Genomic DNA, 21,893 nt, shown 5'->3' with positions numbered 1-21,893 from the left:
GACGGATTTTTGGTTAAGGATGATGAACCCCCTCATGTCACAGCTAATTCCCTTGTATTTCTTGTCCTGGAATTGACAGCAATTGATCCATCTCATGGATATTTAAAAGAATTATCTTCAAACCACAATGCCAAGATCTGAATAGCTTTTGGGAGAATGTAGATTACAGAGCAGTCTCTTTCCCTCTTTGTTATCATATATCACATACATGCTAGCAGCCTCCCAGGAGCCAGGGACCTCACAGTACCAAACAAAGAACAGACACCTCCCTGTTCAAAAAGTAAACATCTAAATAGAGAGTTAAGAAACCTCAGGAAAGGATGCAGTTAGGACAGTATGTAGAGGCTTCACTACATCAGCAACAGAACTACAGCTATTTCTGTAGCAGGGAACAGAAGAAAGGGTTGGTGCTGCTGGAAGGGAAGGCACAGTAGTCCTCATTTGGAAGTTTATCATGTGTCAGATGGAAGCTGACAGGGTGGGCAATTCAAAAGTAGGACTAAAACGTCAGAGATTGCCAGACATGGGAGGAAGGCCAGGGAGAGCCTTTAAAGCAAAACCAGATAGTTCTAAATTAGGGAAGTTAGGGAGATGCCATATAAAAAGAAGCAGTCTTTGGTGGAAGCCCTTCACCGAGCACACGAATGGAAATGAGCAAAGCCAGACTGAAGTACTTAGATCAGAGGAAAGCATGTCTCTCAGGAACAGACCTGAGGTCACGGAAAAGCAGCATGGAATGGCAGCTTTGGACGGACACACTCTTTCAAAACCTCTGTGAAACGTATCATTATTATATTACACAGGGATGTACAAGAGATGCAGTTACAGTTTTGAGGATCCTTCCTGAGTCTGAAGCGTTTGGGATATCATTCATTTCTTAAGTCTTTTTTTTTTTTGCAGTTGGTGTGCGCCACGGATCCCTGCCAGTGCCTGATCCGTGATGTACAAGGGGAACCAAGCAAACTCATGACTGTGAGTATACAATGTGCTATCCCAGATGAACTGTCTGCAGCCTCAGCTGCCACCACAGTCCCCCTTCCCCAGATGCCAGGTAAAGTATTAAGCTGGATGAATGGGATTTCGATTGATGTTTCAGTGAGAGTGCCCCAGCCTCAGCTGTGACACTGTGCAAATGCAAGAGTCTAAGATTAGACAGGGAGAGGATTATCTTTTTTAACTAGCCTGCACCATTGGAAAAGAAGAAACAAAACTTCAGGCACATACTACCATGGCTAGGTTTGCACACACCATCAGTTGAAGCTGCTCAGCATCTGGGCATTACTTGTTAGTCACCATAACACACTTGTGCTTGATCAAATGCCCGTTCCTTGAAACTCTCATGAGCCCCAACTTGCAGGCATTGTGTATTGTTCTAGCTCAAGACTCAACTGCTTATCCTTTCAGTTCTCAAGTTCCCTGGTTGAGTCCCAGGTGTGTTGGCCAAAATGATGTCCATCATCTCCTTTAAAACAACAAACAGGCAAACAAAGGAGATACTCTCTTTCCTCCACCCCCTCCCCCAATAAAGTGCCATCAGCAGCTAAACCAAATCCCAAGTATTGGAGACTTATAATGACATCGTGAGAGTTAGCGAGAGAGAAGCTCCCCTGGTGATTATAACAACACCGGTGCTCGAAAAGAGTCTTAGCTTTAAGGCATCTGGAATTGCTCTTGCAAGATCCATTGTCAAGTGAGATTTTTCCTTTGTTTAAAAATGTCAGGCTGAAGACCCCTGCCAGAGTGGTGGTATAGCCTGCTTGGGTTCACTCTGGCTCCCACAAGGCTTCAACAGTTCTCTTTGCCCCTCCTTGTCTCCAGGCTTAATTAGGAAATCATTTATCTTTATTGGCACTCTCTTTCCCCTGCTGCTTTGGCATTATTATTATTTTTGCCTTCATTCCAGTGCAGTGAGCTGCACAGGGAAGACCACAGCCCCATTCATTGTGGGTGGGGAATAATCTACAGCAGGGATCTCTACAAGGAAGACCCCAGCAATGAATCTGACCCAACTAGCATCGCCTCGGGAACTACTGTACAGAAATGGGAGAGGAGGGTATCCCTTGGCTCCACTTACAGGCTAACAATAGGGATTCCTGGTGATACTGAAAGTAGGACACCACTCCCAAGGGATGTCATATGGTCAGCCTGTCCCAAACTGAACTGCTAACCCTCTCCAATCTAATGATATGCCTATTTTATCACCCAGCAATCTCTCTTAGTAGGAGAGCACACAAAGAGAAGAGCCTGTAAGGGCAGTGAGTAGCCTACCAGGCTCTGGGATCACATCCCTCTGATTTCAGTGCATGATCTGCATGTTTCAGGGTAGAGACCTGAGTACACCCTAAAGTGGGGTAGTGTCCCTATACCTCAGAAAAAAGAAAGTCCCCTAGATGTCTCCAGAGTTGTCACCTGACCATTTTCTAGGACAGTTCAACAGTCAAAACAACCTTAACTTCTTGGCTCTGAGTGGCCTTGAACCATCTCAGGTGCACTCGGCAGAAAACGCTATTCCTTTGGCAGCTCAGAAGGGGTGGGCCAGTCACTATGCTTTACTTTCACTATTGTACGCTCTTCTTCTGGGTAATTTCTCAAGGTCCTTATAAACTGTGCTTTATGTAAATTGAGCTGGTGATAAAACTCCAGCCAATAATTTCTTCCACCTTAACGAGAGGTTTCCTCTCCTTGCAAGCCAGGCTTGCCCCAGCCTGTTACTAATTACAGATGGAACACACAGTTCAGAAAGGAGGAATCAGAATTGTTCCCCTCCCTCCAGCAAATACCCATTGGAAAGGAAAAAGAAAAAACAACTCCCATGTTGGACAGCACCAGAAAGTTTGCCGCTAAGTTTGAAAAACACAAAGAAAGAGGACTGATGGGAAAGCTGAAGAGTGACATGCAGTTAACTGCTCCTCTCCTCATTGTAACATATATTTCCCTTATTCTTCGACTCTAAGAAGGCCAGTGGGGTCAGATAAAAATATCTAAGTAATAAAGGGCTTCAGTTCATCTTTTTAGCTAGAGATATCGAGACTTTACGCACATAGGGAAGCTCCATTCTGCAGGGAAGAAAATGAGGGAAAGACTGGAAAAGGCATTAGCCATTCAGAGCTGTTATGTTCTTGTCTCCCATCCTAATCCTCCACGTTGTCCACAGAGCTGCAGATGAAGAATCAAATTCAAAGCTGTGTCTGCTTCTGCCCAGGACTCACGTGGCCAAGGGACAAACTGGATAACACCTCCTCCTGGCAGGGCTTCTTTTTCCTGGCTGCAGCAGTCGACTCCATTAAGTCTTTGGATCAAATTTTTAAATAAATGATCACAGGCACCTGGGCAGTGCCATATGGTCTGTGAAGATTTTTGTCTTTTGTGTTTTCCCCAAGAAAGTCCCTTCCCAGCATTCAGGTTTAGCCCTTTGGAAGACTCACTCTACTCTTAACTGTAAGAAAGAGCAAAGGATTACCTTTTGAGACCAATCTTATCTCTAATTGGAGCCAGACGCAAACCTCATTTTTCATGCATTAATCATCACCTAGAAGACTTACTAGATGGTGTTTTTAATTCTTTTCTCAGTTTTACTGTTTAAGATGCTTCTCCTAACATGCTGACAGTAATGATGTGCACTTATCTTCCATGCCCAGCTTTGGTTCCCTCTGCTGCTCTTCTCCACTTGCTACTTAATGAAGAAACACAGATCCCCAAGGACACCTTTGACCCTCAACCTGCATCAGCACAGAGCAATTTTTAATGTACTCTTCCACATGCACCCAAGTCCAGAAGGAGGAAGGTCCAACTCCATCAAGTACTCTGTCCTCAATTTTCAGATGCTAGCAAACCCATTGCTTTGTGCTACACAAGGGACAAGGAACACCACATCAAAGCAGCCTCAGCCCAACAGCTTCTGAAGTCTGGCCTCTGTGCTGCTAAGCTCCAGGGTCGGGACAGGAAACAGACAAGCATGGACATTGCGGGGCTCAAACCTTTGCTGCCAAGGGAGACCCAGGTGCTGGCAGAGCCAGGTGCTCAGCTTTCTTTAAGATGTTTATCCTTGGGCTTATTATGCCAGCAGGAAGCACTTCTAACATGCACATGGCTTTGGCCTGTCACTGGCAGGCTGCAAGCCAACATGATGCCATGGAAACTAGGAAATGCCAAGTTATGACTTGACAGCCGTGTTTTGAGGAAAGATTGTTCTTCCCCATTCGTGTCCCTGATTCCAGGGACTGCGTGGGTGATGCTGTGGGTGGGATGCCATCCTGTCACTGCTTTATGCTGGACGTTTGGGACGTATCTTTAAAATCAAAGCTAACAGGATTTAAATGAAATGAGAGCAATTTACAATGACCCATTTGAGCATTTGAAGAATTTCTAATTATAAAACCAAATACTCTGTCAACGGCGTGATGAGAATAGATGAGTCATTTTTCACACACTGAGGCATAACATATGTTGGCATAAAATTAGTTTTAAGATTGCCAAGGGATCAGGCAGTTGCAAGCTGACTTTGTTGCTGGCTAGGCCAGTATATATGAATGTAAACACAGTCACAATTACAGAATAACTTCAGGATATATCACATGTAAATATTTGGCCAATAAAAAAAATAACAACATGGATTTATTTAAATGAAAGTGCAGTGGGAGCCCCTTTTCCCTGGTTCACAGAATCACAAAATCATTAAGGTTGGAAAAGACCTCTGAGATCATCCAGTCCAACCCCAACCCACCCCCACCATGGATCCTGTCCCTGCAGCTGTTTCCCACCCCTCGGTTACCTGTTGGATTTTGCAGCATTACCCCAGAAGAAACTAAGAAGAAAAACAATGCACGTGAATTATTTCCTTGGCTTGATGTATTAGGTGAATGGCCATTTCAGTTACAACCTGCAGTGGGGCTGCCTGAATAGACACTGGTTCCCTGATACAACCATCTTTTTCAGCCACTTTCAATTCTGATGCTCAATCAAACTGCCCAGTCCTGCCATGCCTGGCCATCTTACACAGCTTCCCTGCCCATCTGCGTTTGCTGTGGAGCTCAGCACCACTAGGAGCAAGCTGGGAAGTTTGCAGAGTTGCTCCCCAAGACCCAAACTCAACATTAGTTAGAGGCAGGTCAGCCCCATAGCATACTTACTTCCCATTCCCATACTTGATCCGGATGTCTTTGCTCTTCTTCAGCTCTTTGCCATCTTTAAACCATTTGTAGGATGGCTGAGGGTTGCCAGCAGTTGCCTCACATTTCAGTGAGATCTTTTCACCAACATGAACATTTGGGCTCTTCAGTTTCTTCAGTTTGGGAGGGACAGCTACAAAAAGAGAAACCAGACAATGTTTCTATATAGATAGAGCTTTGTTATATATAAATATATAAATACAGCTTTGTTAGAGGCACACGTGATTTCAGCCCACCCAGAACCCATCCAGAACATGCGCACTGTCCCCACTGCTGCATGACAGTTTCACTGCCCCCAGGTTTCTCTGGGGATCACAAATGCTGTCTGGCACAAGATCCCCAGCACCCAGCTCCCTCCTCACTCAGTTCCACACAGCCAGACTCGATGGCATTGCAGCTACCCATATGCAGGCAGCCCCACATGCTTCCTTGCTCTGCCCTCTGGACTGTCCAGATGCAGGACGCAGCTCAAGCTCTTCGGAGACTGCTTTTCCCTGCATCCTGCCGTTATTGATGATGATTACCAACACCTCTGTGGTCTTTACCACTGCAACACGTGCTGCCCATCCTACTGAACCATCCCCAAAGAAAGCTGCCAAGACCGACAGCCACTCAGCATGACAGCATCACCAGCAAAAGCAACAGCCACCAAGAAGGGCGGCATGAAAACCTACACATGTAAAGGACAAGAAGGGAGGGACGGCACTTCCCTGGGTTACAGATAGAAATGTGAAAAAAATAAAACAATTTGAAATAGAATTAGGATGTATAGTGTCAGATTGGTTGGTTTGAAGGTGTAATGTCACGCTAGGAGCTTTCCTGCATGTTTAAAGAAAGGGGATTGTACCAAGCACCTGGAACATCAGGAAGAAGTGTGTGTGTGTGTGTGAGAGAGAGAGAGAGAGAGGGAGAGAGATGCTTCTTGTCAATCTCTGCTAGGCTTTATAGTATACCTGACATGCAAGGATTAGGCTTGCAATTTTTCTTTCTCCTTTTCCATTTTCCAATCTAACCTTAAAAAAGTAAACAACAAGTTCCTGGTTTTGCCTTAAGAATATTTCCAGCAATGCCAACACTTGCCTAAGACATGTCAGAGATCAAGTGTTTCCTCTGACTTACGTCCACTTTTAGCTTCCTACTGCATTCAGATCTTATGATATCGGACTACGATAAAAGGAGGAGGAATCTGATGTGTTCCATTAGAGAAACTGCTATTGTTGTAGTCTCTGGTATCCTCTCACTCTACCAGGGGTGTAAAGGAGACATGTTTAGCACACCAAGGGCAAACAAATAAGCCACACCACTTAGTTTTCCCTCTGTTATTTCTGCACACCCAAGCCTTCTGCAGTCTCCCTAGAAATCTGTGCCAGAGGAAGAAGGATGTGGAGGGCTGCATGTGTTAATGAGGGAGGAACAGCAGAAAAAAAAAATGCCGTAAACAGCTACAGGCATTTGCTTTAGGCTGAACACTGGTCATGCACTGCTTCCCTGGCCACTGTGCTCTGGCACAGTGAAAGAGAATTCTGAATAAAACAAATCTCAGCTTTCCCCAAGAAAGAACTTCTGTGAAACTCCAAGGTGCCGGGAGTTTTGCAAAGCCAGTATCCCTGATCCTTGCCTGGAAATAGGTCACCCAAAAGAACAGGAAAGCAATGAATGGAGAAGAGTGCTTGTCTCTTCTCAGAACACTGCACAGAGAATCAGGAAGGTAAACAGGACCTTGTTTATAGAGGGGTCATTTTGGGGAATAGAGAAATTGACTGTCAAATATTTATTCTGTCTGAACGTGTGCATTGGTTGGCTGCTGTTGTACACTGAGGTCACCATGTTCCATGCCAACTGCATACACATGCTTTAAAAATACTGGCAAGGTCCCGACCTTGGCACTAGTGCATCTGCTTCACATTAGTTCCAGGCTGGCGGTCTGCAGTATTGTGAAGCAGGTAGCATGGTCTGGGATAAAGATGGCCCAACTCTGACCCTGTCCGGAGAAGATGCTAGCAAGAGCAGCACAAAGTCCCAACACCCAGAGAATGCTGAAGAATGAGCCAAGGAAGAGCAAGAAGCCTTCCAAGATCTCTATTTCTCAGTTCTTTCCCACCTGCGTGCAATACATCTCATCCAAACCTAAGCAGGGCTCTCTTGCATCTTCTGCTCTTGGCCTCTGGTGATAACTTGCATGACGTGCCCAATAGACAGGCCTACAGAGAAACAGAAATCCTCACTTACAGCCATTAGCTGATGACAAGTCTGCTGGATGCCAGATGAAGATCTTCCCCTGCTTTTTGTTCTTATTGTTTAAACTTCAGCCCTTCCTCCTCACCCAAACTGCTCCAACTTCAGCTTGCCGCCAGAAGATCTTTCTCTGGTAAATTTGAGTCCCACCTAGCAACCAGAAACCTCTTCCTTTTTTAGGTACATGTAAACTACAAAATAATCACCTTTCAACATCCTCCACCAGCAAACTAAAGTAGCTTGAGAGACTGAGGCAGCACTCTTAATACTGGAGTAGGTCAAAGAATGTTTTAAATTTTGGTTTACATCAAAGAATGTTTTAAATTTTGGTTTGCTTTCAGCTTTAGCATCTAACCTTTTCCTCTCTCTGCCCCGTCCAAACCAAAAAGTTGAAGCTCACAACTTTGTGAGCTTGGTTCAAACCAATGTGAGGATTAAAAGCGCCACTTTTCTTAGTGTTCTGAGCATTTTGGGTCAGTATGCCTTTTCATACCTATTGGAAAAAACGAGTCAAGACAACATGCTATGCCTGGTAGTCTCGGCAATATTCCAAGGGAGGTCCAAGTCCACTTACCCATGTTGCCAACAGCTGCCTGCTTCCCAGACCACTCTGCAGAAGTTACTGCTGCTCCAATGCAGCCACTCCTGATTTTGGCAGGCTCAAAAGACTGAATCAGGTCCACCCCTTTCAAGAGCTCAGCACTTGAATCTCACAGTTCTGCTCTGCCACTTCCTGATCTCCTCCACATGTAGGTTAGCAGCACATGCCACACAGTCACTACTGCCTCTGGGTTCATGAAAAGAAGGAGGGGGTTTGTGATTGTTCATGTTCAACTGTAGCTACAGATAAATTTGGGCAAACATTTAAGATCCATGTCTCTGGTCACCCTGCAATCCAGTCAACCCTTCCTCTACCCAAATTCAAGTACCGATGCCAAGGGTAAGGCGTGCTGCAGAAAGGAAGGTTTAATCGTGGTAGAGCTGGGAACAACAACAAATACAGATTTTCAATGGGTTTGCTCACTCAAAAGTAAGATGAAAACCGAATAAGTGTTAACTCCTAGTCTATGCTATCATGAAGGCCAGAGGAACTAAATTAACCCTAAAAGGTGCAAGGACCCACATCAATAAATGCACACCGTTTCTCAACGTGTTTCAACGCAAATGTTCCATTAAGAGGCCCTACGAGGAGAAGTTTGCCTGCTGACAGCAGTTCTGGAGCTTACTGCTCCAGGAGAGGAGAGTTAGAAAAGTCTAAAAGTTGTCCTAGCTTGCACCACGTGAGTTGCTTGAACACTTACCTTACAAGGGCTTATATCTGCACAATGCTTTACCTAACTCACTTTTGATTACATGTGATACTACACTGAAGTACCTTGATGATAACAACTCCTCTTTCACTCCTGGTACCTGGTGTATGCCTGAAAGCACCTTTAGATCCTGAATTCAAAACATAATTAATCATAAATGGGCAGAGTGCCTGAAAAGAGTCCAACAATGGAACAGTAACAAACCACATCCCACCCACAAAGCATCCTATATAAACAACCCTTCGGCAGCATAAAGCAGAAGCAATTAGTCCCAGGAAAGGTGCTTAGAGAATTCTTTCTGATCCAGCAATGCTAGCCGCAACCACTGCTTCAAGGTTTGCATCTTGCTCACTGAGGGAGATCCTAAAGACCAGGCAATCTACAGACACATCTGAGATCTCCAGGTAACAGACATCATGAGTAGATGTGACTTGTCTTCCTTTCCTCCTCCAGAGAGTGAAGTGTCAACCACTGGGAAGCCCAAGACGTGGACCCCAGGACTACTTTTCCATCCAGGTTTCAGGGCTCCCAGCTTCTCTGTTACTCTGCTGAGATTGAGAAGTTGCAGGTCCAGCAATTTCTCCAAGGGCCTCCACTCTGAGTTCTTGACAGGGAATTCCTAAAGGATGATACAGGCACAGTCAAAGCTTTCCACTGCCATTCCTTGCCATTGATAAAATCTGGAAGCATGACACGAGTCCAAAACTTGTATCAGAGGCTGTTGTTCCCTGGGATCCTTCTGGAGAGCCACCATCACTTTGTGGTTCAAAGTCCCACCCTCAGGACTACAGGTTTTCCCCTTTAGTAAGGCACAACATATGGGGGAGCGTCAATGCTCTCCCAGATGAAAAATTTCAGAATTCATCCTCCCATCAAAAATAATTTGCAGCCTCAAATCATTCCAAATTCAATTACAGAAACTTTTGAAAAGATGGCATTCCTTACCAAAGAGAAATTTTCCATTTCTATTATCATTACTACAAGGTGTGCTCCTGGCACAATGGTTCACCATGCATGTCTGAAGACCAGAACAGAGTTTGGTGGGTCAGCACCCATTATGGTGGGTGAATGCACTGGGCTAATATATCTGCCTGACTAACACAGCCCAGCTGTTTCTGGCATGTTTGCTGTGTCTAACTGCTTTTATCAAAGGTGATACTCCTTTGGTCCATGTCTGCTCTAACATTCATTTGATAAGGAGACAAAACTGAATCTCACCAGCAACAGCTCCTGCCCACAGTGACACTTCAACTGGCTCAAACTCTTCTTGCCAAACAGGACCCTGCTCTGAAGGAAGCTCCCTCCAGAAAGAAACAACAGAAACATAAAGTCCACTTGAAAAAAAAAAAAACCAAGAAAAAAAACCCACAACAGCTCAATGCTTCGAAAGTTTTTACTGTCAGAAACATGGGCAATAGCAAAATCACCTGGCCAGCACAACCTCCACAGTCACCTCACAGTCCAGAGCTTATTTGAGGGAACCCACATGTGCCACTGACATGTTGCCTCCTTCTACCCTCTGCTGCTACCTGCCAGTGGGTAATTACAGGCTTCGTGTCAGGAATATAAAACATAACAGTGTCAGCAATACACCTTTAGCTTTAGGCAATTTATATTTCCAGTTAATGCAAGAAGGATGGACAAAACTTCCCACAGCTGTTGATGTAATTGCCTTTGCACACTGCAGTCGCTTACTGGGATCACTGCAGCCCTGGGAAGGGGTATGTACCACATAAACAACAATTTAAAATTCTGAAGGGCAACATTATGCTGTAACACTATTAGGCCTTTTAATTAACACATAGTTGAGTTTCTCTTTCACAAGGTGTGTGACAGCTGAGACTCCACTTCGGCACCCAACTTGAGATGACATGGCTCACTTTGGGCACTTACACCTTGTCTTCACTGCCCACGGATCTATCGTCAGTGTTGTAACTGCAAAGACAGTGTCCAGCCAGGGTTGATAAAGCTCTCCAAGGACATGTTTCCTAACACTCACTTTGCTGCTGTGCCCTTCCCATAGAGGTATGCCAGCAGAAGTCATGGACGTACCTCTGTGTTCCTGGGAACAGTTCCACTGACAACTGGAGATGCTAGACAAGACAACACATGCGCAGTTCATCTGGGTCCTAGAGGCTCTGCTGAGGGCATCCAGCCAGATGACTGACGGGGAACAGACGCTGATGTGGAGAGAACCCAAATGACTGGAAGTGTGAACATGCTGAAATGACTGAACTCTGCAGAGCTGGTGGGGGAATGAAGTTTGGAAACCTTGCTGGAGCCAGAACAGCTGCATTATTCCTCCCTGCACGCTCCATAGCAGCCCTAGCATACAAGTTTTTTTCCCTTAACTAGGTTCCCTTAGTGCTCTTTATCTCAAGGAAAACTGTCTATAATGCCAATCTACAGCACTGCGTACATATCAAACTGTGAGTTACAACTATCAGTGTTTTATGACCACTCTTATCAGCCAAGGAACATTGACTAGAAAGTTACAAGAGGGCTTGCTGGCTTAGGTTCATTCTCTATAGAATCCCTCCAGCTGCTCAAACTACAGGGAAGCATGCCACAAAGCCAGCAAGTTCACTTTCCTCTTACAAATTCTGGTTCCACTTACATATATGAGCAGATGATGAATTCCTCTTCCTTCGTCTTTTCTCACCCTTCATATTTAGTTATTCTTTTTTCAAGTGAAAATTTTGAAATTGGTGTATGAATTGGCCCACAATCTTCAACTGAAATCTCAGCTTCATTGAAATTAATGACCATCTGGCCACTGGGCAAGAGTGTATTCCCAAGAGCCAGGCTGCTTACCCAACTTGTACAGGCAGCAAGGGTGTGCTTTTACCATGCAGTGGTCAGAAGTGATGGAGATGTACATGTATATGCCCACTTGAACACTCACCTGAATAGTGCAGCAGCTACAAGAAATGCATGTACAAACATCCAGTACTAAAATCCAGGGCTGAGTGCTTGGATTTGCCAAACCTAGTACTCTATGAACACTAGCTGGTTTGCAAACAATGTAATTGGAGTAGAATTGCTATTGTGTGTGTTTGTTTTGAATATTTTTGGCCAGGAAGTTGTCCTGGAGGTATAGTTGAGCATAAGTGGTCTGATGGAAAAATGTCATTCATTCTGTTCCTATTAAAACCAAAAACAATAGCCACACAAAGACAGCAGTGACAATTTCTGCCCTTCATGCCTCTAACAATGTGTTTTCAACCCTAAAGGCAACATCTTGTTTGTACCCAATTGATTCTGGGATCATAATTTATATAATCAAATATATCGTTAAACAAAGATATATTTTATAAACTGCTCAATTTCCAGATGACCTTGGAAACTGCAATTCATAAAATATAGCTTTATCTCTATCTTCTAGATCAGCTTGAAAAATGGCCCACCCATACTCTACAGACCTCCAGACAAGACCTAGCGAACAAACAAATTATCCAAGGCATCTAAAACTATAAAATACATTATTTTTTTGTTTCTGCCATTGAATAATAAGTATAACCTCTTTGCCTTGGTACCCTGGAAAGGACCTGGGTGGCATCCATCATCTTTCTGTAACACTCATCCCAAGAGGCCAAACAGTCAAAATTAAAAAAAAAACCCAACCTCTTCATTAGATGGTTATCATTAAATCTGTACATGAAACCATATATATCTTCCTTAGAGTAACAGGAAAGCTGATGACTATGTTTCAGGTTACAGGGGAGGATATGCTGATCTAAATGGCCATTGGTGAAATGCCATCAGTATTAGAAAAGTATTAAAAAAAAAAACAAAAAAACATTCTTCGGTGTTTACAGTGCAAACAGCCACAACAGTGCTTCTTCTAAGCATGGAAAAGACCAAAAAAAAGAAAAACCCAACAAAACCCACCAGCTTTTAGCAATGTGAAAACCCTTTTAAAAGAGACTACCTGCACCACTGACAATGACAAGAGGACAGAAGACACAGCATCACGGACTTGTGGGAGACCTGCAGGTAAACTTGCTAAAGAGCACAGAACACCCCAACCACCACCACCAATTCCTCAGTTAAACCAGCAAGAAGGGCCACTAGAGACACATAAATGCAGATGAATTTCCGAGTGAGACAGAAAGCTCACCAACAACTGTATGCTTTCACTGTCTTCTTTTGCTCTTCTCTCTGTATAGTCCAGTCTTGTGCTCATTGCATTTAGATGTAAAAGTGAAAGACGAAGGATACATTACTACTTTTAGGCAGAACAGCACACCTGGATATCTTTTTCGTCCCTTCTCAGTATCTTACATTAAAAGAGAAAGAGGGTCCCAGAGGTATTAAATTACTGAGCCATGAAGTGTGATGTCAGGAGGACTGCACAGCATGCAGTACCATCTGCAGCACCTTTCCACGGAGGAACTGCTCCAAGTCCATTCTCACCAGCAGAGCCCCAGCACAGAGCCTGCCTCCTGCACTGTCCGCGCAGATTTACATGGCACAGTCCATTTTAATAAGCATTTTCAAACATGTTTAACATGTGCATGTGAGCAGATCCCAAAACTTGGGACCAATTACAATGATGCTAAGCAAGGTCAGGCAGTAGTGAAGGTCAGATGAAGCACCCCAGCATGCAACCATTTCTGAATATTTTGAATTCCCCTAGGAATCCTGGACCAGGGAACATCCCAGAGATTCATGCAAGACCAGGTGGAATTGCTGGACCTTCAAGGAACAATACAAATACCTTGAAGACTTGACAAGAGAAATTCAATTAGCAATTTCTAACGCTGGGGTGGGGAAAATTTTAACCTTGAACCTATAAAATTGTATTCGCTACCATTCCGTGACAAAAGCTGTCTTAATTACAAATATTTTTTTCCATGTCTTTGCTTACTTTGAAAGTTCACCATTGTCTCTGGTAGGGTTTTAACAAATCCACCAGAGGGTATTTCCAAAACAGAAAGCTGTGTTTTTATTGGGATCTCCCCACAACTCCAGGGCTCATATTAAAGACTTGTTTGTTCTCTGTACTGTTATATTAGAAAGATGAAAAGTTTTTCTATTAGTTTAAGAAATGCTTTAAAGCACTGGTACCAAGAGAACCTCAGTAACCACAGGTCTGTTTTTCATCCAAATGGAGGAGAAGGAATAAAAATCATTCCTGAGACAGCATTTCTGAGGCAGACAGATAAGTCTGTGTCCAAATCCCACCAAATGCGGATGGAATTACCGCCCTGTATTATAAAACTCTCTTACTGTCCAGGATGACGTGGGTCCCTACCATTGCTGGAGCACTGACCAGTGCCAGGTCAATCTCTGCTCGCTCTCCTTGCAGTCAGCAGCACCATGTGCAGCAGAGAACCTGACCTGCAGTGCGGGGCTGGTCCTGCTCTATGCCTGCAGCACCGCACGCTTTCCGGGCTGGGGAGCGACTGAGCCCTGGGGAGAGGGGCCACCCTCCTCCACGGGCTGCAGTTGTAAATTCCGTTTGGGACTCCGGGCACTGCCCAGTGGAGACACTAACACAGCATGTCTCCTGCCTTGTCCAGAGTGTGGCTTCCCAGCATTGTTCTGAATAGCTCTGGACCCCCACTGAAGCACAGCAATGGGTGGCTTCCACTGAAATGTCCCCTAACCAGGCTGATTTACAGCTGTCAGGAGTCTCAAGGATGTCAGCTCTTACTGATTAATTTTTTTATCCTTATTTTCCCTCTTTTTATATTTGAATATTGCTTATTGCAATGTTCTTCAGAACTATTCTCTGGAAAGCCATGCTGGCTAATTTTTGGCTTGTAAATTGCTCATGAGCAGTTTGTGGCTTGTGTTTAAATAAAAAAAATCAAGCAACTCTGACTCATTTTGGTTGGATAAAGAGATTTTGTGGCCTCCATCAATTCTAGTCCTTGACAGCAGTGACTGAGCTCTTATTATCACAAACATACAGTTGCAATTTTAAAATTTGCTTCCTGTGACTCTTCGTTAAAATTTAATCAACAGTTTCTGCTTCCACAAACATTTCTGGCAGAAAGTCAATTTTACAGAATATTCACGGACAATAGATAGGTAAAATGAATTTGAGCATCTGATGTGAGCCAATTTTTGCTGGTTGTCAGCAACTGCATTGAAGGACATGGGGAAAAGTAGCAAAGCGTGGGGTGACACAAATCATTGTCTAGGAGTACAAGAAAACAGAAACAAGGACCAATGATGCACCAAGACACAGGTAAACAGAAGACAACAGGTTACATGATGGTGGCCTTGGCAGAAAGCTTTCAGTACAAAATAGATAGAGATTTTCTGGACTCACTTTACATCCAGCTGCAGATCATAAAGACAGAACTTTCGCCAAACTTCTGAACAGATCCTGAATAACACAAATATCTTAAGGTGAAAACTAGAATTGTGAACAAAAAATGGTTGTTGAGCAAAAAGTTATTAATAGTCCTGGGTTTTATCCCAGAAATATTGCGTAAAGTAGGACAATTCAGATCCCTTCCCTGCGCTGCCATTTCCTCTCTCAAAGATCCCACTTAATATATTTGGGGCAGGGACTCTCTTGCTATGACTGTGCTGTGAATAGCACAAGGGGAACAATGCTGCAGTTGAGACCTCTGGATGCCACCACAAACACCAATTATAAGCAGCAGTGACAACAAGTGGAAGGAGTTTGGGATCCAAGGAAGACCTAAGAAAAGACAGGGCACAATGTGGAATTCATCATGTATTATAAACATGGATGGTTCTCATCTCCATTCAAAAGTGACAGGGAAAATCAAGGAGTCTTCTCTGTTGGACAACAGAGAAGACTCCCTGCCTAGACACTCCATCTTAAGCAAAACTCCTTCAGATTCTGCTCCTTCCCTTCTGCACTCTGACTGCTTCTCCCTTTCACCATCTTCCCAAGCTATCCTTGAATATCACCTTTAATAGAAGAGGAATGCAATCACCTAGAAGCCACAGAAGGGGATGTTCAGGGGACTGAAAAGCAGTAAGAAAAGCCTCATGGGAAGAGCGGGATCTCTTCTGCTGGGAACATTTTTGTAGGAAACAGTCAATCTAAATGCCCTGTGCAAGCAACTTTTTGATAAACATGGAAGAGGTGAAGTGTTGCTGAGGAACTGTCCTGGAAAGGCCTGGGTGAACCTTTACCATTTTCAGCATCCACAGAACCAGCCTCCAAAAGCCCAAAGACAGGGTTTAGTTGCACAAAAAATCACAAGGTTGGAAGAATGAGCCTGGAAGAAACCTTCAGGAGTTGAGTAGTCCACATCCCTGCCCTGAGGTAGGATCAGCCCTGCAACATCCACTTGTTCCACCAGGACACATAAACAATCTGGCTTTACTCATCTACACTGCACCTTGTATGTCCCAGGCTGACCTCAAACATCCCAACCTCACAGCCTCTCCAAAGGGCAACAGTAGGTATTCTTTGAGAGTAGGCCCACAACTCCTGAAAGAAAGTCTGTCAGCACAAGGGTGTACTAATTGGCAGGTGGAGAACACAGCCATAATATCATTATTGTGACCAGTGAAGCTATTTCGGTCCTCACATGCAAAATAGATGTTTCACTGACTCCCAAAGTTGTAGTCCAACTCTTTGTCTTTCAGTCCTTTACACTTCTTTCTGTTTTCTTCTTGTCCATGCCAGCTACCACTAATCACAGGCAATTTAACCAAAATCATTCATTTTTGCTCTTCCAATTTCAACTCATCTTGGTTGGGAGATGCATGTTTTGCTGGTTTTGTTTTTTCTTTCCTTGCAAAATCAACAACCTTGAAGATCTTAAGCAGTGCTCTTAAGGCCCAGCTTCACTCTCCTTTCATTTCTGTAAAGGCTGATCAACTCCCAACCTCAATGAAGAAATCCAACCACATCTGCCTTTGTGAAATTAAGACCTTCCACCAGGTTTGACTGAAAATCATATTGGTCTCCTGCAGCAAGCAAAGGCCAAGAGAAATGCACGTGGCTGAGAGAACTGGTACTGGCTGTGGAGAGCACTAAGGGAGAAGTTGGATGGGACAGTATGACCAAGAAGGTGAGAGCTTGCTGCTCTGTTTTTCCCTTTGCTGTTTCTTCTTTTGGTGGTCCCTACAGTCTCATTAACCCATGCAATGAGGGGCAAGCCTAGCCTTGTGTACTTGGCATGAACACAGCCAAGGGCCGCTCACTCCCTTATTATTTTGCCCAGATCCCACATGCTTCTGGAGACTGCTGAAGAACAGCAAACTGTCAACCTCTCTATTCTGCCCCTCTACAAAAGCAAGACCCAGAAAGGAACCATAATCCTAGCCCAAAACAGCCTCTTCATGGGCCACAGAGCAAAGACATGCAGGCAAGAGGGTTAGGAGCATCAGGCCTGTACTCTGCACAGAAAAGGTGTCTCACTGAGTTGTGTTCTTCTAATGAACAGCCTCATAGCCTACATATGGCTATTACACATATGGGCACATTTTTTCTCTGACGACCAAGAAAGAATCTCACCAAATTTACCACAGTTGCTAACACTTGACCCACTGGGCTGTTTCTCTTCACATCCAAAACCTAACATAGACGATGAATACGAAACTTCCTGCACCTTCCCACAGCAAGAAGACTCTACTGTAGATCAACTTTTATAGTGGCACTTGTAAGCAAGGACCTATGCCAATGTTTACCTGGGTCTCATACTGGGAGCCAGGGCACCATGAAGATTTAACATCACAGTTAAGAGCAGCCTACCCTATTATGCTTTTCATCACTTTTCTAAAACAGGCACCCCTCCCTCTGTAATTTAGTGGCAAATAAATGTCTGGTCAAAATACCAGATAATTAACTGGGAGCGTCTTTGTGAACATGAATGAGAGCTCAACAGACACCTCAGAAAAGATCCCACATCAGCTCTGCCATATGAAGGATGTTCTGAAAATCGTTCCCAGCTACCTAAAGATGAACTGATCCAACTTCACAAAAACACCCAGACTTCTCTTAATTTCTGTAAAAGCCCCACGGAGACACAGAGGAGGTTAACTATGCACAGTTCATCATGAAGGGCAGCAACTGGCAAGACTAGCTCTCAACACTGTGCTCTCCTTCACTCCCATGACAATTTGACACAGTGCTGTTTATCCTAATCCATTGTTCATGGTCCTCCACCCAGTTTATAGCCCATGTGATGCTCTCCTGTCCCTATGAACTGGAATTAATTTGGGGTGATAGGATTTTATGAAGTGCTCAGTATCTGAAGGCTTTACTACATTCTAAATACTGCAGAGTATTACCTGCCTTCATATAGGTATTTTTGCAATTTATCAGGCATACAGAGTAAACAAGCAAGCCATCGTGTCTTTCTGGGGCAGCTGGCTTGTAATTCTTGGCTAATTCTATGATTCTATGAAAAACCAGGTGACTTTGAGAGAGAGATATTGATCAGTAAGGACTGTTTTTCAACATAAATATTATTCAAGCAGAATTCCCCTTTACATCTAATTTTTCTTGTAAAGTTAATGCTGCTAAAAGGCTCAGTTGAACTTAGGTCAAGAAAATATGGCTTGAAAGACTTCCAATGTTTCATTTGCAATAAATGGCTGAGGAATAAATCATTTCAGCCGTGCTGAGTCCTCAAGCAGCCAGCCCTATTAGAAGAGAGAGCTCTGGGCAACTCCAGCAGCGAAGAGCAGGATAGGACTTCAGTGATGCATGGGGACTTGTGACAGACTCAGAATGCAGTCAGGGAAGACCACCGTGCTGCTGAGAGGCTGCCATGCTGGGTGGGACCACGCTCCTTGCTAGACAGGGACCTCTGCTTCACGGCAGCAAGTATCACTTACTTCTCTTGAATAACTTCCCAGTAGGGAAGTCTTCTGCATTCTCTCAAGGACAGAGTTGTTGTTTCTACCCTGATGCCCAGAGGCTTATGACCCCCTCATGTATTTTTACCCTAGTTAATCCATCTAACAGCACGCCCATTCTTCATACAAAAGTCTTGCCCTTTCTGCCAGTCTCACTATGCCTCATTTACGTGACTTTCTGTGTCCCTTTGCCTTCCAGAGACCTCAAATTTCAATCCTGTGGGATGCAAGTTGTTTGCAGGGTCCCTTCTCCCACTCCCAACTGCAAAAATCCCTGTCTGTCCACACACCATCCTTGCAATAGCCACTAACAGCCTTGCACCTACACCACTGAGGGCCCCAGGTGCGGTGCTGGGGTCCACACAGCTTGGTGGGCACAGTCCCTCCCAGCCCACCTCCCTCCACCTCTCTGAGGACAGACCCAAAGCTGAGACAATGTTTGTGGGTCAGATTTGAGAAGAAGGCATTCAGGAACAGATGAGGTAGGAAGATTCATCACATGTTCTGGCACGAGGGCCACAGATGACAGATAGGATGGCCAGTCTGATAGCTCATGGTGAGGAGTGTGTTCGTGGTCTACAAAGCAAAATACTACACCTTCCACCCCACAGCTCCCACAGCTCACGTGAACCACAAGCACAGCATGGAAGGGCTGCTGACTTGGGATAATTCATCAAATTCAGTCCTGGGCTGCTCTAACAGGTTTGGACTCGAGCAGCTAATCCAAGCCCAAACTTTGAGGAAGGGGGATTCCCAGCAGAGGCTGCTTTGCAGAAGCTCTCTGTTCAGGGTGGCTTCTCCAGAAGGTACCAAGAAATCCCAGTTAAGGCTCTGCTCTGAACCGGTCCTCCTTTTTCTGAGTAAGCACCAGCCTGCTTCCTGCTGCCCCTCGTCTTCCCTTGACTAGCATCAGCTACCCAGGGTAGAGCAGAGTGTCCATGACAATCTTTGGTTCCTCAGGTTAGTGCAACTGGTTAACTAAGTCTGCCTGGCAGTGCAATAAAAACACCAGCCTGTTCTTCTGCAGAAGAAGAGGGTTTCAGGCAGGAGTCTGGTGCAAGAATAGTTCTTTCCCTTTAAATTCACACCCTAGGCCCAGCATGTTTTGCAAGAGCCTCCCTGTGCAGACAAGCCCTGAGGCTCCAATGCAGAAAAACACCCCTGCTGGGGGAAGCACCCAAGACATGGTGAGGCCAGGGATCCCATGCTCTACAATAAGGTGGCTGCTAACCTTCACGTGACAGAAGAGAAGAAGCAGGGTCAGGGACATGTGGTTCTCCATGACAGTGAGGAATGTGTACCAGAGGCACTTGGTCTCTTCTGACTGGCAGAACAGGCCACAATGAAGAGCAGGGAAAAGGAGAAGAGCACAGACCAGTGGCACACAGTCAGCCCAGCCAACTTGGAAATACTGAATTGTGTCTCTCAAAGAAGTTGATACTGGATTAAATATAACAAGCCATCAATCGATAAATGTGTTTGAGTTTTGTTATCACCTTTTAATATTTTGAACGTCTAGGCTCCAGAAAGGATAGATAGTCTTGTTTTGTGCCCTGTGACAACAAAGGCTAAGAGAAATTGGAGATTCCCTGCAAATAAAGTACAACACCTGGGGCTTTACGGGAAATACCAGATTATCATAGTTCTGGCAATAAAACCAAATCTGTTGGCAGCACTTCGTGTTACCACTTTCTTTTTGTTTCTTTCTTTCCAACCCCACAAAATGAACAAGACACCTGCCTACCCCTGTAAGAAAACCAAAGCTCACCATCTTTGGGAAACATTGGCTCAAAACATCAACAGTGCAAAATGTTACAAAACACAAAGTGAGCGATGGCCCTGCTAACACAGGGCTTGTCCTTAAAATGGCATGGACTGCCCACATTTCTAAATATAGGATAGGAAAGGAAACCTCTCCAGAAGGACTAATAACTGAAACAACCAAGTGCAATGGGGACAGAGGTGGTTTTGAAAGCTGTTATCAACATGTTTCCACTGCGCACCATTTCTTTACCACCTCATGCTTTCTGTTCAGCCCACCAGCACCAGGGAGATGGGATAAGCTCAGCCAGAGAAAGGACAATCCCCTGAGGTGCAGCTTTAGAAGGACCTATGCAAAACCAGCAGCACCGCAGCAGCTCTGCAGCAGATTCAGAAAGACAGTCTCACACCTTGGAGTCTGCCAGCAGAAATATTTTAGAATATTAAAGCCTGGGAGGTCTGTGGAAGGTGGCATGCTCTGGGGAGTGCCTACAGAACATGCATGGTCCCTGGTAGCACCAACCAGCACTCGCTCAGGGAACCAGCTGACAGAGACAGGAGTGCTGAAGAGGCAGAAGCGTGCACTGCAATCATAAGGTGTATGTGCTAAGAGTGCACACAGCCGAGACTTGTAGCCTGCATCACTGCTGCTGGACCTCCACTGGTACCCAAAAGCCCTGCTGAGGTGTGGTGCCCCTCCCTGACTGCACGGTAGGCACTGCTGGCCAGGCATGGACCATTAACCCATGGCAACCTTTTTCACTTGACAGCTCTTCTTTGGGCACAAACACATCTCTTCATCCTCGTGCCTGAAAGAGCACAACTGCAAAGAAAGGAAGCACTAAGTTCTTCCTAAATGGTCACACTAGCTCTTCTGTACAGAAAGGGGATGCCCATGCTCAGCAGGGTGGTCTGGGAAAGACATAAGAAATTGAAAATTGTGCTGCATCCCATCTTTCTTAGTGGAACTTGTTAGGGTTCAGACTCAGGTTCGGGACAAAGACTTCAGACATGAAAGGGATGGGGGAGATAACCAAGACTGTGAGAAATGTTATTTTTGAGAGAGCAGAAGCATTATTACACACACACTGCTTTTGGTACTGAATAATCATTTCATGGAAGATCCAGGACAACTTCTGGTTTGGACTGAATCTTTCTCTTGACCATGTAACTGGCATCTCGGCAATGCCAGGACTCCTTCTTGTGATGCATGTTTTAGCTGTTTGTTACCCAACAACCAGCCAGATCGTTTATGCTAGCATTTGTTAAAGATGCCTCTCACGCAAACTCAAAGCACAAACACAGAAAGCTACATTCATTTATTGACAAATGTGAAGCAAAATACTCTTCCATGCCAAAGTGAAGTTCATCACATTCCTTGTCCTTGCCCTCCAGGCAGAAGCTTGAATGAACAGATGAGACATGCATGGACTCTGGGAGGGAGACGAACTGCTGCTTGGTTAGCAGCAAGGAGGCAGCCTGCAGGAAGAACGCCTGTGCTGCTCCAGCACCTTCATCTATTGGTCCTGGACCTGTTAGAAAGAACTTCTGGACCTGAATTACATTAACATCTCCATCATTTTTAGCCTGCCAACCTTCACAAGTCAGCCTGCCT

The 21,893-nt window shown here is 44.7% G+C and overlaps 2 protein-coding genes across 3 annotated transcripts in view; one reads left to right on the top strand and one right to left on the bottom strand.

Annotated features, from left to right (window-relative positions):
• The window catches only part of LOC136047353 (histidine--tRNA ligase, cytoplasmic), a 513,020-nt gene that overhangs the window by 384,799 nt on the left and 106,328 nt on the right, over positions 1-21,893 (top strand). The gene's annotated exons all lie outside the window — the stretch shown is intronic.
• The window catches only part of NRG2 (neuregulin 2), an 83,393-nt gene that overhangs the window by 53,798 nt on the left and 7,702 nt on the right, over positions 1-21,893 (bottom strand). For both annotated transcript variants that reach the window (XM_065734396.1, XM_065734397.1), the window contains exon 2: positions 5,130-5,301. In XM_065734396.1, coding sequence (XP_065590468.1) covers positions 5,130-5,301 — 172 coding nt within the window. The remainder of the gene's footprint in view (positions 1-5,129; positions 5,302-21,893) is intronic.

Source organism: Cyrtonyx montezumae, unplaced genomic scaffold, assembly GCF_038088225.1.
Source record: "Cyrtonyx montezumae isolate F1298 unplaced genomic scaffold, pur_monq_1.0 scaffold_18, whole genome shotgun sequence".
Lineage (NCBI taxonomy): Eukaryota > Metazoa > Chordata > Aves > Galliformes > Odontophoridae > Cyrtonyx > Cyrtonyx montezumae.
This window is presented reverse-complemented; position numbering and strand designations above follow the sequence as displayed.